At 33.9% G+C, this 18124-nt stretch overlaps 1 protein-coding gene across 1 annotated transcript; it reads right to left on the bottom strand.

Annotated features, from left to right (window-relative positions):
• Positions 1-1413: 1413 nt before the first annotated feature.
• On the bottom strand, positions 1414-10735 carry LOC139514275 (DNA ligase 1-like). Its single transcript, XM_071303285.1, has 9 exons — positions 10598-10735; positions 8399-8473; positions 6866-6957; positions 6338-6551; positions 5936-6009; positions 4362-4989; positions 3824-4048; positions 2578-3618; positions 1414-1960 (listed from the first exon to the last, which is right to left on the bottom strand). Exons 1-9 carry the CDS (start codon positions 10599-10601, stop codon positions 1416-1418), a joined length of 2898 nt encoding a protein of 965 aa, XP_071159386.1. The 5' UTR covers positions 10602-10735; the 3' UTR covers positions 1414-1415.
• Positions 10736-18124: the final 7389 nt, after the last annotated feature.

Here is an 18124-nt window from a genome sequence, read left to right as displayed (position 1 = left end):
AAAAAGAACAATAAAGTCAAAAATTGAATAAAATGAATCCCCATTTGTTTTATATTACAACATGAACATAAACACAAAAATTAATGCAAACACTTGTTTCCTCCTTGCATATCATTTAAATACAATATTAAGTTATCCTGAATCAGATCTTTCGTTTGAATCTATAGTAAAATGATATTTCTTTAGTCCAAGGATGGACAACACTTTGGGAAAAAAAGTTGAGAATGAAAAATAAACAACAATATAGACCACATTATTTATGTATGTGCCTGTCCCAAGTCAGGAGCCTGTAAATCAGGTGCTCCAGGAGTCATATACTGTATTTAAGTGTTAATAAAGTAAACTACCGAGTATAAAACAGGATTCTCTCAGGTGGCTTACTGTATCATAAGACATACAAGCATATGCCATATAAAAAGTTGTGATCCATCTCGTGTTGTTGCCATGATGCCCATGAAGCAGAACTCACAGTTGATACACCATCACTGCCAGTAACATTTTGGTATTTTTCTGTTCTTGTGCTTCTGATTTATCAAATTCGATGTTGTTTTTCCGTTTAATCAGCATTTTCTTTTTGTTTTCATCTGTGAATTATAAATGTTGCAAAAATAAATGATAATATTCTTAAATGATTAATTCTCAGTCATCTGATTTCAAATATCATGTAAATGTCCGAACTGCTTTCAGTTTAGAGTTTGTTTTTTGTGTGTTTCAACCAAGGACGTATAACTAACATACGTCCTTGGATTCAACATAGAATTATATAGTTTATTTTGACCTTCTTAGATTGTCTGCACAACTATATAATATGTCTGTGTTTGATAAACAAACTGGCATTTTGTTTGATTTTTATACATTGTGTGCTTGTCTTCCATAAGGTCTATGATCCGAAACTTTGTGCTTGAGCTAATATACATATCATGATTAATTTTCTCTATATTTGCCGTGATTTGTATTTTGAGAGAGAAAAAAACGTAAATTAACTATCTCTATACAGAAGATTTGATTTTGGATTCGTATAAATTGACTAATTTAGGTCTAATAGGAGTATATTTCGTAAGATGTTAACCTTCCTGACAGAAGATTGACGAAGTTTTTATTAGCTGTTAACACGATCTTCTTTATTGTTCAATGTGATTTTTGTTGGTTAAAACCATATTTATTGATTAAAATCTTTTAATTATGTTGAATGTTGACATGAATATCAATTATATGGTAATTTTTATAAATTTCCGGTTACAAAATTTTTCGATTTTTCCCTATATATCTTTATAAAGGTATATAGGGGAAAAAAAATATTCTGAGACGAGTGCCTGTGGTCATCAATGCTCTTAAACTTTGTACTTGTTTGGCTTTATTACTATTTGATCTGAGTGTCTATTGACAAAATTTCGTATTTCGGCAAGAACATACCTTCATTTTTTTCTCAAAAGATTATTATGTCCAATTCGTCTTTGCCTTACAGACATCCCACTCGTACCAGTTTCACTCTGACTTTTAGTTGATATTGGTATGTTTGATACATCCAGATGTAATGACACTTTTTGGTCAACACTCTCAGTGTTGCTGTGAATTTTTGAGAATTTGAATATTTCAGTTTCATTTGCTACCATATCATCCAGGTTGGTTGCGCTCGGTTCGGCAAACCCTCTACAACGTTCGTTGTCGTTCTTGTATTTAGTCAGTTTGAACGAATTTTCTTTCCTGACATACAACCCAGTGTTTCCATCACCACCAATGTTGCTAATAAATTGAGATTCTGTAGTGGAAGCCTTTTTATTCTGTTCTATTGGCATTCGTATGTTTGATTCTTTTATATCATGCTTATTTGCATTGTTTTTAGTTTCAATTTTCACGGATGCAGATAATTTTTCTGAATATTCATTCTCCGGGAAAAGATCACCTTTGGCAGTTGAAAAATCTTTCTGTGTGTATATATCCTGAAAACATTGTTTGCTTCCTGAAACAACAAATGAAATAAATTTGTTTTAAAAATGACACTTTTAGTTAAACTTTTTCTTCAGAAATTGTTTCATGCATTAATGCAATGAGATGCGTTTAAATTTTTTTGTGAGACATTATCTCAATAATTACCGTACCAAGAACAATATAATTTCATTTTAACGGTAGATGCCGCATGTGGAGCAGATCCTGTCACCCTTCCGGAGCACCTGAGATAACCCCCAGTTTTGATGTGAATTTTGTTGCTAAGCTTTAGTTTCTATATTGTGTCTTGTTATGCAACTGCAAGCAAAAATATTTCGGGTCGTATACCGGTATTGGTCGTCGTCGTCCGCCTTGTCGAAGACACTTGGTTTCTGGACAATAATTTTAGTTTAAGTGAATGGATCTGTATGAAATTTAAATACAAGGTTTGAAATCACAAAAGGAAGGTTGGGATATATTTTCGGGGTTCCAACAGTTAATGGAATCTGGCGTTATTGTATGGATCTTTCTGAAATTGTACCACAAGGATCCAAATCACAGAGGAAAGGCTGGGATTGAGTTTTGGGGAATGGGTTAAACAAACAACTACCCAACCAAAGAGCCCAAACCATATGTAATATGTAAACCAACCTTTTGCGTTTTCATGTGTTATTAACCCTTGCTTTATGTTACTGTCCTTTATGATATCATTCATTTCGTTGTTTCCATTATCTGGTTCATCACCACTACAGAAACTGTCACTCTCATGAGTTTCTTCACTGAAATCTGATTCATAAAGATAATTATCAGAACAATCTGTTTCTGAAGTGAAGCTATCTGTTTCATCATCACTGTATTCATCATTGCATCTTCTTTTTCTATTTAAAGTTACATTATTGGTGCTTTCAGTCGATTCTTCGTTTTCACTATCCTCAATATCTTTTTGTTTAGCCTTTTCTCTGAGAATAGCTTGTATTCTCAAATATGCATTGGGTGGCAAAGGTGGTTTTCTAAATAAAGGTCTTTCCACTGGTTCGACAGGTTTTGGTGCTTCATTTAAAGACACAGATTCTAAAATTTTAGCATTGACGGTATCTCCCTCGCCTTTACCAAAATCACTCCCCAAGATAGATGCTATGTCTATATCCATAGAATCTAAACTGACACAATCACTGTTAGACAAGATGTTACTTTTCTGGTCAACTATTTCTTTCATTTGTTTATTGTCTTCTATGGTATCTGATAATTTTATCTGCTCTTCATTGCATCTCTTATCTCTTATGCTAGTACCTAAATTGTCTTTTTTGTCCTGAGAAGTGTCCGATTTTAGCTGCTCTTCATAGAATTCCTTATCTCCCATTCTAGTACCTAAACTATCTCTTTTGTCCTGGGAAATGTCCGATTTAAACATTGACTGTTGTTCAAAATTTGAACAGCCTGACATACTTGAACGACTTGATTCTAAGTCAAAATATCTCAAGTGTTCGATCCTGAATAATCTCTCGCTTTCTTTTAGTTCTTTTTTTCGTTGCATGAAAGTGTCAACGGCCAGAACCCATTTAGCCGCTTTGATTACTCTTCTTTCTCTATCAGATTCATCTATAAATTCTATATCACGACTTTGATGCTCTGTCATACTTCCTTCTGAAGCTTCATCTTTTGTTTCAGTAGCTTGAAGGATATCTTGGGACTCTGCAAAAAAAATTCTAAAAATTATAAAGTTATGTAATGCTTGAAAGTGATTTTTTTTTCTTTTTGTTCTTCTTTCAAATGGTAAATATATATATATTTTTTTTTAAACTTTAAAAAAGTAACTATGACATGTATCATTTTGTATTTACATGGAGAAAAAGGGACAAGCATCACTTTTGTTAAATATCGATATATATATAATTACCTTTCGGTTTTGTAAAATCATTCACTTCTGCTGATGTTACGTCGATGTTCGCCTGAACAAAACCCATGGATACGTCACTTCTTCTTGTTTCTTCTTGCTTATATCTATCATGTTCGGTAAAAATCTCAGCTATTTCTGATTCGTAGCCTGGTTTAATTTTTTCATTTACTCTTTCAAGAATTCTGCGTTTGACAACAGCCTGTTCTTTTTCATTGAAATTATCTTCTATAAAAAAAAATATAATAAGCTATACTTACGAAAATAATTGAAAAAAACTGATCGAGAATAGCTACTGAAAAGTGTTTGTCTTTATTAATGCCTAATCAAGAAAGAAAAAATGTATGCCAAACAAGAAACTGTTACATAATATTTTGGAATACTAGTATCAAATAAAGACAGAAAATGAATGTCGAAAAAGAAATCATTATTCATTCAATTTAAAATATAAACCCAGGAATAATTGGAATAACGTAAGCCGTAGGGCACACGAGAATATTTTACATTTTAACGCCTTCATTATCACTGGAACTATTCTTACCGCTTGGAACGTTATAAATCGACAAGGATACACTGCTTGTATCTTCTGATTCATACATGTCGTTCCTTTTAAGCCAGTTCTTGAAAGCTCCTTCTGACTCACAGGAGCTGAGCGACAACATAGAACTGTCTGTGTCAGAAATTACAGGAGGATTTTCATTCATATAAGAAAGGTCTAATTTGGGCACAAACAGATTTTCTCTAAAATACTCATCGTCTGCCAAATCAGAATATGGGTCTGGGGCATTGGCTGCCCAGTTGTATGGAACAGCACTAATGGTCGTATAATAAGAAAATTCTGAAGGATGTGACATGCAGGATTCGGTGGGAGTGCAGTCGCCTCTTTGAACGTTAGGCACATAAATGTTGCTTCCTGATGCATGATATTTGGTACTTGGTGGCATTGAGGTAGCTAACTGGTTTCCGTTCCACTCATGGGTATGGTCGAAATGGTCGTACATCATTTCTTCGAAGATGTTTCGTGCGATGTTCTCCATTTGATTTGTACAAACATCAATTATGTTAGCAGCTACTGGTTCCATCCGCATTTCAAAATCAATGTTGTCATAGTTTGGTTTACTGAATACATTGCAATGGCATCTTTGACATGGCTGGTCAATCAGATTTGTCTAAAATGCAACCAACAGATTTGTATGAATTAAATGAGTTGTTGGATACATGTCAATCAAACGCAAATAAAATCTATGCTAGCATTTTATTAAATTTTTTCTACATATGGATCTCTCCATGGGATCATATACTCTAATCAAAGGTACGACCAAAGAAGTATTTTAAGTCTTATTTTGTAACGATTACAGAGTCTAGAATGTGTTTCTGTGTTAGTTGCATTTTAGTGTTTTTGTGGTGTCGTTGTTCTCTTATAGTTGATGTGTTTCCCTCAGTTTTAGTTTGTAGCCCGGATTTGTTTTTATGCCCCACCTATGATAGTAGAGGGGCATTATGTTTTTTGGTCTGTGCGTCCGTTCGTTCGTTCGTCCGTTCGTTCGTTCGTTCGTCCGTTCGTTCGTTCGTTCGTTCGTCCGTCTGTCCCGCTTCAGGTTAAAGTTTTTGGTCGAGGTAGTTTTTGATGAAGTTGAAGTCCAATCGACTTCAAACTTGGTACACATGTTCCCTATGATATGATCTTTCTAATTTTAATGCCAAATTAGAGATTTTACCCCAATTTCACGGTCCACTGAACATAGAAAATGATAGTGCGAGTGGGGCATTCGTGTACTGAGGACACATTCTTGTTTTTTATCTCTCAATTGCGAACAGCGGTATACTAATGTTGCCTTTATTTTAATACTATCTGCTTTCTATTTAAGTCTCTTCTAATAGTGCTTCCAGTTGTGATTTGTTCCTTTTGTTAGATGTCTTAACAGTATTTCTGCCATTCGTTTGGTGTGTTTGAGCTTTTGGTGTTGCCATTTGATTACGGACTTTCCATTGTGAATTTTCCCCAGAGTTTGGTATTTTTGTAATTTTACTTTTTCTATTCTACTCGTTAACAATTTACTAATCTTTTATATTGTCTGGTGTCCTTATCTTTTAATATGTATAACAAAATCTTACCTTTTTGCTATTAATATTGATTATTCCTTTCAGAGATAATTGTAGGAAATCCTTTATATAACCAACTGCATGATCTAAAAATTAAAAAGAATAAAACGTGTTTTGTTTTTTTTTTGTTTTTTTTTGCTTAACATAAAAAAATATCTTGAAATACCCCAACAAGAAACAAATCGAATACCGTATTTGACATAGGAAAATGTGCTACAAAAACCATACTATGAAATAAAGAAAAGAATTAGTATTACTATTTCACAATCTCAACACACTCTCAGAAAACAAACAACAACGGCAATATTAAAAAAATCAACGTCTAAAAAACCAACTTTACTTTTAACCGTAGAACGGAGGGTAAGCATATCTTCGCATCTGTAATAAGTTTAGTTGTATATTGTGTAATAGTACCTGGTACATTAGCTAATGCATCTACCATCAATGTTGTCAACTTTTCGGTGCTGACTGTATTCTCACTTTCTGTTTGTACAGAGAAATCGACAGTATGAACAGCCTGCGTTTGGGTTTCTTTATCTTCCAACAACTTGTCCCCCGTTGACTTGTCGGTGGATTCGTACTTCCTATCTGACTTCAACTCTGCCTGTGAACGGTAGTCATTGAAATCCTGGAAAATGAGAAAAACATTGTCATAAAGCGGGAGGTTTGGCTAGCCATTAAACCAGGTTCAACCCACCATTTGTTCCAAAAATGTCCTGAACCAAGTCCAGAATATTGCAGTTGCTAATCATTTTTTGTATATTGGCGTTTGATTTGACTGCACTTCAGTTTTCCTGGTGTTCCTTTGTTTGCCTCTTATAGTTGTTTACCACGGTTTTAGTTTGTAACCCAGATTTGTGTCTCTCACTCGATTTATGACCTTTTGAACACCGGTATACTACTGTTGCCTTTATTTATATCATTCATCAAATCAAAACTTACCAGACTTAAGCATTCTTGTGCTATTCTTCTTGCATCTGCAATATTCTGTTTAAACTCCTGGTCCCTGATTAGAACTTGAAACATATTCAGTTCTGTAATTACGAAAAATGAAACATTTGTTAGTCATTATTCGTTGATGAATAAAAATTGTCATAAACTAAAGATGCACTATGCAAAAGTAATATAAAACAATGTGTGTTTATTAAACTTTGTCTTGCACTGAAATAATAAAGAGAGCCAGACCTCTTTTTGACTACTTGGTTAATCATTGAAGTTCTAAACAATACATTAGGCAAGAAGGACATTAATAAAGCTACACTTCCTTTTATAAAGTAATTTTCAGTATTATATGAGTTGCTGGTCGAGATCATCATTTAGAGGATGTATGAGTTTGCTCTAACGTATTTAACATTTAAATACTAGTATAAGTACATGTAATAAAAACGTGGTAACATAAAACACTATCATATTCGTTTCAAAAGTAAATTTACAAAAAAACCGAAATTCAAGGAAAATTCCAAACGAAAAGTCCCTTATCAAATGGCAAAATCAAAAGCTAAAACACATCCAACGAATGGTAAAAACTGCCATATTCCTGACATGGTACAGACATTTCCTTAAGTTGAAAATGGTGAATTTAACCTAGTTTTATAGCTAGCTAAACCTTTCCATTGTATGACAGTTGTATAAAATTTCATTATATTCAATATATTGACAACAATGTGTGAACAAAACAAAGAAAACGTGACCTTCGATTCCTAATCTAAAAGCGTTTTATGAGGGAGGGCAGTAGGGGGTCCGTTAACACGTTAGCAACACATCGATTTTGGCAAAAACAGTTAACAACAAATTCAAAATGCTGATAACAGTTAACAATGTGGGTTGAAAACAGTTAACAGCTGAAATTTATCTCAGATAACAGTCAACGACACCTTGAAAAGGGCCAAAACAGGTTAATATAAAAAGGTATTGCCCCCCCCCCCCCTCTTTTATAATTTTTTTTACAGAAAATAATCAATTTGTATCTAATATACGTATTGTTACTTTTCGGGATATATTAACATGTGAAGCAAGATCAAACCCTAATCTTGTCATTTAAAGCTATCCGCTTAGTATAAAAGCTAAGAGAGCCATGGCGTAGTGGTTAGTGCATCAGACTACTAACACAAAGGTTCCTGGTTTGATTCCCGTTCGGGATGAAAATTTCAGGAACTCAATTTTCGGCTCTCCCTTGACACCATTTGCGAGTATGGTCTTGAGGAAACGATGATAGTCCGTCGGAAGGGGACGATAAATGGCTGACCCGTGTTAAGAGAGAGCCATATCTCTTGCACGTTAAAGTCACCCTTGTAGATTTCGAAAAAAGAAGGCTAATCCCACTACAAGGCAGCATTCGCAAAGTGGAAAGGGATTAATATAAGTTGCAAAACTTGTTTCCAAATCCACTATAAATAAATATGTTTAAACTAGTATAAAGGCTATGTCATTTCTATCCACTTAATAAAGCTATACGTGTTTTGAGAGCATACTTACGATTTGGTGTCATAGGACCAGTGATTTTCATGATATCTATTAGATATCCAGATAGTTTACAATGCTCATGAATATCTGAAAGATATAACGATACATTGGAAATCGGATAGACCTATTTGTGTTTGTTTTGAAAGGATGGAGGGATGCAACACAGTTGTTTGTCAAACTCCTCAAAAACTTACACGAAATTACTGAATGAGCATTTAATAAAGAAAAGGTTACATGGTGTGAAGTGTCTATATGCAATATATCTAATTATTTTGTTTACAGCATCACAGTTTACGACACTATTAATAGCACATGTTATCCCAGTATAGAATTTGTACGTTATAGTAAAAGAAATGGTTTCAACAATTAATATAAGGAGGTTATATGACCTTCTAGATTAGACTAAGAAGGAACATATTACTATTGAAAAAAACCTCATGCAAACGGGAAATACCAGAGTATGCAATTCAAATATTTTTAACTATATAAAACTTTCAGCAGTATTTATTTAGTAAAAATGAATAATAAAACAAACAGGATTTGTTTGTCCAATGAAACTGAATGTTTACCGCCATGTTCGGCAAACTGTATTTCATAACTTTGTCATGATAACTCAACTATAATAGAACAAGAAGCACGAAAGTCCAAATAGCTCACCTCTTATCTTATTTTTGGTGTTTGTACCAAGTCGTGTGAGTACTATAAATATCTAATGTGAAATAATAGAATTTGCTGGCTATAGCATCTCACATAAAAATATTCTTTACGGAATAAAAACTATTCACAGAAAATTTCAAAGAGAACACTCTCGTTTCTTATTGTATACAGACACAAAATGAAATGAATATTGAAAATAGACCATCTTCATAGCATAACATTAGTATCGTGAAAATATCAGAAGCAGTAGATGAAGCACGAGTTTCGAGAAAATATCAGAAGCAGTAGGTGAAGCAAGAATATCGAGAAAATATCAGAAGCAGTAGGTGAAGCATGGGTATCGAGAAAATATCAGAAGCAGTAGGTGAAGCATGAGCATCGAGAAAATATCAGAAGCAGTAGGTGAAGCATGGGTATCGAGAAAATATCAGAAGCAGGAGGTGAAGCATGAGTATCGAGAAAATATCAGAAGCAGTAGGTGAAGCAAGAATATCGAGAAAATATCAGAAGCAGTAGGTGAAGCATGGGTATCGAGAAAATATCAGAAGCAGTAGGTGAAGCATGAGCATCGAGAAAATATCAGAAGCAGTAGGTGAAGCATGGGTATCGAGAAAATATCAGAAGCAGTAGATAAAGCATGAGCATCGAGAAAATATCAGAAGCAAGAGGTGAAGCAAGAATATCGAGAAATTATCAGAAGCAGGAGGTGAAGCATGAGTATCGAGAAAATATCAGAAGCAGGAGGTGAAGCATGAGTATCGAGAAAATATCAGAAGCAGGAGGTGAAGCATGAGTTTCGAGAAAAAATATCAGAAACAGTAGGTGAAGCATGAGTATCGAGAAAATATCAGAAACAGTAGACAAAGCATGAGCATCGAGAAAATGACAGAAGCAGTAGGTGAAGCATACGTTTCGAGAAAAATATCAAAAGCAGTAGGTAAGCAAGAGTATCGAGAAAATGTCAGAATCAGTAGGTGAAGCATACGTTTCGAGAAAAATATCAGAAGCAGTAGGTGAGCATGAGTATCGAGAAAATATCAGAAGCAGGAGGTGAAGCATGAGTATCGAGAAAATATCAGAAGCAGTAGGTGAAGCATGAGTATGGAGAAAATATCAGAAGCAGTAGGGGAAGCATGGGTATCGAGAAAATATCAGAAGCAGTATTTGAAGCAAGAGTATCGAGAAATTATCAGAAGCAGGAGGTGAAGCATAAGTATCGAGAAAATATCAGAAACAGTAGATGAAGAATTAGTATCGAGAAAATATCAGACGCAGTGTTTCTGGTATCAGTCTATTTTTTTTTTATTGGCACAATAGCTGTTAAATGGTATGCATGCTTCAGAAACGTTTTTAAAAGCTATTTGAATTACTTTTTTTATTTGGTTTTTATGACACAAGCCTTTGTTTTTTTCTGGATGTTCCTTTTAAAGAAATGAAAAACATATTGGTATGCAGCAGTATGTCGCCATCAGATGTCGATGGAATATTGTATAGTTAAAGAAGAAACGGACAAGATAATGCATGTTAATGAATAAAGAATATAGTGTAACTCACCCATTGTTGATTTTCTTCCACAGTCGGATAGTTTGTCATACGATAATTAACGATAAACGATAAAAGACCGCAGAACGGGTTACTAGAAATCTGTACGCAATGACGAATTTTTCGCAACTAACTTGGGCGGAAATGGACGTTAACCTGGAAATGTTCTATGACGTTGCTTCATTGTTTGCAAAAACACCCTTGCATTTACCCGATATGTAGCTTCATAAGGGGAATCCGGGACCCTATCACCTAAATACGCCTCTTGTTCGGTATTCAACAATCGAAACACTACCAATATCGCACATAAATCTATAAAAGAGGGACGAAAGATACCAAAGGGACAGTCAAACTCAAAAATCTGAAACAAACTGACAACGCCATTGCTAAAAATGAAAAAGACAAACAGAAAAACAATAGTACACATGACACAACATAGAAAACTAAAGAATAAACAACACGAACCGCACCAAAAACTAGGGGTGATCTATATAAAGTTCCCAATAAGACAAGTGTAAAACAATTCAAACGATAAATCTAAAGGTTTAATTTATTTACAAAGCAATACACATTTTTTTAGCATATAGAATCTACAACAATAACCAACCACAACTGAATAGCAGTCACCTGATTTGGGACAGGTACATACTGAATGTGACGGTTTTGAAAAAGTTTGCGAGCAACCAACAATCCACCCTTATTGGGAACAATGAAATAATCATAATAACAGACAACAAAAATCCTTTTTTTAATGGTTTAAGGTAACAGGTACGTAAATGGGTTGTCCACCGATTTTTTTTAAAGAAATTGTATACACATAGAACTTTTAAAAATAACCAGAAAAATTGAAAAATTTTGAGTGGGTAACCAATCTACTGTCAAAGTTACAGTCATTAGAAAATGTAAGAAAAAACGCCATGAAGTACAAAGACATAACGTCAAATTTACGCTAAAAATAAGAAATTTCAAGTCTAATTTAATCTGCAGTTCAGTTCAAACCATTCCTACGATATGTCTATAAAAAAAAAAAATTATGATAGAATTTTCCTTTCTATTGATATATAATTTTCCTATCGTTACCGGACTCCCTTTCTATATATGAGCCGTAGAAAGGGTATTGCTGACGGGAAAAGATAGAAATTGCATAACGTCGCCGAAAAGGATTACGCAACCAGCAGAATCGTCGTCTACCAACATAGAAATAGTGTCACATAAGGACAACGATCGCTTCATCAAGGTGTCTCTTTTATTATAATAATTTGTTCTTAAACTAATGCGCTTTAGTGACTGTGAAATAATTATCCTGTTTGAAAAGCGACTCAGAGCTATATAGCGCCTGTGAAATAACTATCCTGTCTGAAAAAAATATAAATAGTACGTGTTACCGATATTTATTTTTTACGGATTATATGAGACCCTAGTCATGTATAACTTATTTCTTCTATCAGTGGTGGGTTTACGTCAATGAACAACAATTAAGGCAATCATTTATTGATAAAAGGAAAATCATCTTTAAACAATGGACTGGTATTGTAGAGTCTGTAAAAGTTATAAACATTTAGTAAACAGATTGCATGATTTTTTATTTTGGTTTCTTGTGTATAATTCGGAGTTTAGTATGACGTCGATTGTCACTGAACTAGTAACATATTTGTTTAAAGGCCAACTGAAGGACTCCTCCGGATGCGGGTGTTTCTCGCTGCATTGAAAACCCATTGGTGGCCTTTGGCTGTTGTCTGCTCTATGGTCGGGTTGTTGTCTCTTTGACACATTCCCCATTTCCATTCTCAATTTCAATTTTAGAAACCATCAAAGGTATCTTTAAAATTCCCCGAATGGCGATATACATTCATTGATTACATTTTCGACCCGAAAATACATGAAAAATTTGCTGCTGCACAATAATGGAAACGAAATGTACCAAAGACGAAAACAAACTGACAATGTCATGGAAAAACTTCAGAAAATGCCAAAAGACAAACAGTGACTGTGGTAAACAAAACACAACATTTCTTTTATTCATTTTTTTTAATTCAAAGTCCTTTATGATATTATTATTTTGTAAAGCCTTAGTCAAAATTCTGGAATCAAAATTTTTTGAATTGTGACCAATCAAAATGCATTTTTGGGAAGCCAAGCAATAAACTGTTTAAAAAATTCACTTTCTTCGTCTGTCTGTATTATTTCCACATTTTTATACAAAATTAAACTACTTTTTGAAAACCCGGTTACTTTAGAAGCAGATGGCGAGATACGCTGACTGAGTACCATATGCCGATTATAATTGTGGTTGTCATATGTTGCAGCTAATTGAATGATACTACAATCAGAACCTGAAAAAGAAACAATTGAAAATAAGTCTTTGATATTATTACTTAAAAAATGCCGTCCTATCATTCATCTTTATACGATGCACACAGTAACACACTACAACCGTTTATATTACTTAGCAATACAAACGGAAAGGCATACAGGTCCCATGCAAAAAAAAACATTTGTTGTTTCCCGTTATACATGATAGCATTGCAGCTACTGCACCATTTCAACGGCTAAGTTTGACTTTGCACTTCCAGTATGATTTTTCCTACAATCGTGATGTCTATCTCCCTTTTCATCCCCATACATACATTTTCTGCAGTCTCCTGATTTAGTTCCTTGACTCACACATTTTCCATTTTGTTCACCTATCATTCAAGCATGACCTACCAATATAATTAAAGATAAATTTAAAATCGATAAGAACAAATAACGGCATTCATATTGAAAATATACATCAATAAACTGTTTCGCTGAGCGCAGCTGTATACGCCCGCAGAGGTCCAACCCTGAAAAATGGACACAATATTCAAGCTTGATACCAGTCTGAATAAGGATTGTAATTAACACCTACGGGTGCGGGAATTCTCGCTACATTGAAGACCCATTGGTAGCCTTCGGCTGCTGTCTGCTCTATGGTCGGGCTGTCGTCGCTTTGACACATTCCCCATTTCTTTCTCAATTTTAAAGTTCAATCTATTCTCAATGTCATATTAGAAATTTATGAAAATCAAAACGGATCTTACATCTATTGATATAAACAATTTATAAAAACCGAAAGGGAGCTCACAAAAATAGATATAAACAATTCACCAAAGTTATATGAGAACTGGTTAAAGCGTTTTTTAGTTAATGTCCGACATATTGACCAAGGACGGACAGACGGAAGGAAGGACGGACAACGGTATACTATAATACGTCCGGTAAACTTATGTATAAAAGTTAAAAGAAGAATTTATCTGAGAGCACAAATGCCCCGCCCAAAGGTTTGAAATGTTTCGAGTTAAAAAAAAGAGCATAATTTTAGAACGGCAAATACCGAAATTCGAATCCTGTTTACATGTTGTGATTCTCAGTAATGTATATGAGATTCATAATATTTGCATGACGTAAGAAAGAGTGGGGAAATGAAAACATTCAGAATGTTCCCATTTGAAAGGGGGCATAACTCTTGAATAGTAGGCGAATCACTGCCAAAATTTGAACCCTACATGTCTGCAAATTGTTGTTTTTAACATTGAGGATTACTTTTATCAAATGTGGATTATCGCCATGATTTTCCATGTTTTCTGCAGTTTATGTTCAGGTCTTTATGTTTTTGAAGTATACTGATATTTCTATATGAAGATAACGAAAAAACTCATGGAAAACATATAATAGTGACCCCTCCCTCAAAAAAAATTTACCTTATCTTGTTGCTTTTACTAGAACCGGGACCAGAATATCTTATCACACGTAACTTGTCTAAATATTAAATATTATAACTTCGGAGTCAAAAATCGGTATTATATGTAAGAAAATGGACTATTAGTAAAAAAAGTTTAATTTTCCCGCCACTTGCAGTTAACATCTTTTGGCGCTATTATACCTTTACTTGACGTCGACGTTTTTGCGGTCTTGTTAAAAGACAATCAAAAAAAGCATCGGCACTGAAGGGGTTTTGTTATTAAACAATTTGTTTGGCAGCGAAAGGGCTCCAAAATTAAACTTTGTTTGATTTCATCAAAAATTGAATTCTTGGGATTCTTTAGTTTGATATGCTGAATCAATCCATGGCCATGCATTTAGATTTTGGATATTGGACCATAATAGTTCAGTTTAAATCTTTTAAGTTTCACTGCCAAATAAATTTTAAACAAAACCCCGTCAGTGCCAATGCTTTTTTTTATTGTCTTTCCGATAACGCAAAAACGGCGACGTCATAGTACAAGTATGATAGCGCCAAAAAGATTGTAACTGAAAATGGCGGGAATAATAAACCTTTTTTAAAAAAAGTCCATTTTCTTATAAATATTACCGATTTTTCACCCCGGAGTTATTATTTAGACAAGTTACGTGTTATAAAAGATATTCTGGTCCCGATTCTAGTTAGAGCAACTAAATAACGTAAAATACAACCTTTTTTATGGGCCAGGCAGGAGGAGGGCCGGTAACTATTTTATGTGTCCATGAAACATGACAAAATAATTGAACCCATTGTAAGTTTGACTCTACTTCTTTTAGTTGCCCTCTCTTGAATTGATACCAGAAATGTCCCACCACGGAAAATGTAACCTGTCTTAAAATCACGGCACATACTCCCTGGTAAAAATTCGGTAATACGAACAGAGATAATGCAATTTAATTTGTCACTACTAATAAATTAAAGAAAGTTTATGGTTATTCTTTTTTAACAACTTCATTATATGAGCTTGGTTTTACAAAATTCAAGATTAATATAACCATTTCTCAAGAAAGATATTCTATTCGTCAGTGTTACATCGTCTGCCGTGTTTCTTATATTTATTAGTATACATAATTTATGAACAATTTTATGAGAGCACACATGCATATACATTTTCGGCCTTTTCCTGCCACCAGAGAAATTCCGTACAGAACATACAGAACAATCTCTTCTTTTCAACCAAGCAATTTTCTCAAATGTTGTTTTTTCTTATTATATGATCTTCGGAAATTAATTGTATAAAATGAAGACCTGATCTAAATTACATTGTCGGAGTTATTTTTATAGGAAATTTTCGTATCTTAATATGAAAAATAATGTGTTCATTAATTCTTGACAACCGTACAATAATAAGTCACTATGATTGTAATTTAGAATCATAATTGTTCACAAAGTTCTCAGGTTGTGTGCGGTTTTGTTTTCTTATATTTCAGAAGAAGGGACAAATAATAAATGAGTAAAGACATGCACCGATCAAAGAACATGTATTTTACTAGGACACAGGTTATATGTATCAATTAAAAGTGTCATGTTGACCTGGAATGTTAATTTGGCCGGCAAGAATCTTCTTTTTTTTTTACTATGCAATACAGGTCATCGCATTTTCACACGATAAATACAATATTATTTTTGTTTCCTTGTATCTCTTGTATTCACGTTTAACTGTTTTGCCTTTGAAATTTCTATAAAGGTATGCTGTATAAAGCATAGAAAAATTAAACGCAACAAAAAACAAAACAAAAAAATTATCGAAATTTATTCCATGCATTAATTAAAAGTTCTCTGATGTCGTTTTAATGGTTAATAATAGTATGTTATCAAGACAAACTTCTTCGTCGAATGAATTGTGAAAATCAGCATGAAATAGGCTATGATTTTGAAATTTCTCTGCGGTATTCTTTTATATGTCATACATTCTGGTTAAATTATGTGTGATCCCTCACAAGGGAGGATAAACTCGAGGATTTACCACGGATAATAGTACTGCAACCAGAGTTCATTTTTTAAAACTTTAATGGTCCGGAAGAACACACACCTAAATTATATATCGATGGAAAGAGGGAAACGTGTACAATAAGAAAAGTTGGGTCGTAAAAATCCAGAGTGGTCACAATTTTGTGAAATTGAGGTCAAAGGTCAGACCTAAAAATATCAATATTTCAACCACAAGGACAAAAAGGAGAAATATTCTGATATTTATTCAATAGAATGCTACAAAAACGATTCAATCATAAGCATATGCTATAAACGATGTTAAAACGACAAATTTGACTACTTATATGAAGAGCTGCCATTTCAAAATGGCGTTGATCGGGAACCTTCTGATTTTTTTCCATTTAAGACACAACAAAAGAAGAAGTGGCCTTTACCTTTTCACATCCATAAACTTTCATATTGTGTATAGTATTTCACTATAGTATATTACAGAATTATTTTTTAAAGTTTAAAACACAACTTTATCAAATTATTTCAATATTTTTTCTATCTTTGAAAAAAACAAAATTCAAGCGCTGAAACAGTGTTTTTAATTTTGCATCTTAAAGGTTGTGTATTTTGTGAAAATTAGTATCTAGTTATAGATAAATACATATTGTGTTTTTGCAAAGTCTGGACAGAGCAGTTATAACACAAAATATACTATAGTCACCCGAGGCGAATGCGAGGTCCCTTTTTTTATAAGAACAAGTTAGGCGCAGGACAGAGTTTGTTCAAAGCAAACACAGTTTTTGAGTACAAATGCTATCTGGAGCGTAAATACCGTCATGATTCGGTCAAACTCGTCAGATATAGTCTTACCTTTGCATAGGAAACACAAAAGAAATGTGAGTACAAAGTTTCGATCAATGTTCGTGACCTATATTCCCATATGCATATGCATGATGTAACTGCACTGCCAATCCCAAATGTAATGGGGCGAATGTTGCTACAGAAACGATTGATTTTGTAATAGCCATACGTTTACGAATTTTTGTTATCTTTAGGGACAATATACGGTTCAGAAGCGCCTTTGTGTTATTTTTCATCAATTAACTAACAAATGAATTTTGGAGCATAGGCTCCGTGTTGAAGACCGGACCGTGACCTTTAATGGTAGCATTGGCACTCATATCACATCTTCCTATATCTATTAACAAGCTATGCGGGCATCATTTCCATAGAAATACCAAAACATTGACATATCTCATAAGAGCACTGGTGGCAGGGTGAAGTAATTGTTCTTCTTTTAATGTATCCTTGATATTTCAGACACACTTTGGTGTAATTCTGAAAGTCTTAACATAGACTTCAATTTTCTTGCAGCAGATATGGCTTCCCCTAAATTGAGTTCAAAGCTAAACTCCATATTTCATATCCCTTGGCCCCACTGTGTCTGTATTGTATGGTGTCACAATATCTAGTTAGTTCTGGAGTTTGGCAGTTTGGTAAGCATCAGAGACAATCTTAGATAACATTGATCGGTATATATAGAGGATGTGCTACATGAGAAAGGCTTTTCTTATGGAGGAACAAATCACATCACTAACAATCGTTATTAATGAACTGACAGCAAGTTCAAATTCTAATTTTTCAGAAACTGTTTTACTTAATTGCACAGATGTTGACTTCAATAAGTACTTGGTTATGCATGGATAAATGATTACTCACATTAATAAGCACAACTTAAAAGACTGTCAACACGTTCGAAGGACTCACTTTTGCGTAGTTTTCTGGGTTTTTTTTAAAGGTTTTTCTTTTACACAAAAACCCAGTTTTCATATCCAAACTACAAGGAAGCAACT

This window comes from Mytilus edulis, chromosome 3 (genome assembly GCF_963676685.1).
Source record: "Mytilus edulis chromosome 3, xbMytEdul2.2, whole genome shotgun sequence".
In the NCBI taxonomy this organism is placed as follows: Eukaryota; Metazoa; Mollusca; class Bivalvia; order Mytilida; family Mytilidae; genus Mytilus; species Mytilus edulis.
Note: the sequence above shows the minus strand (reverse complement) of the source record. Positions and strands in the feature narration are given on the sequence as shown.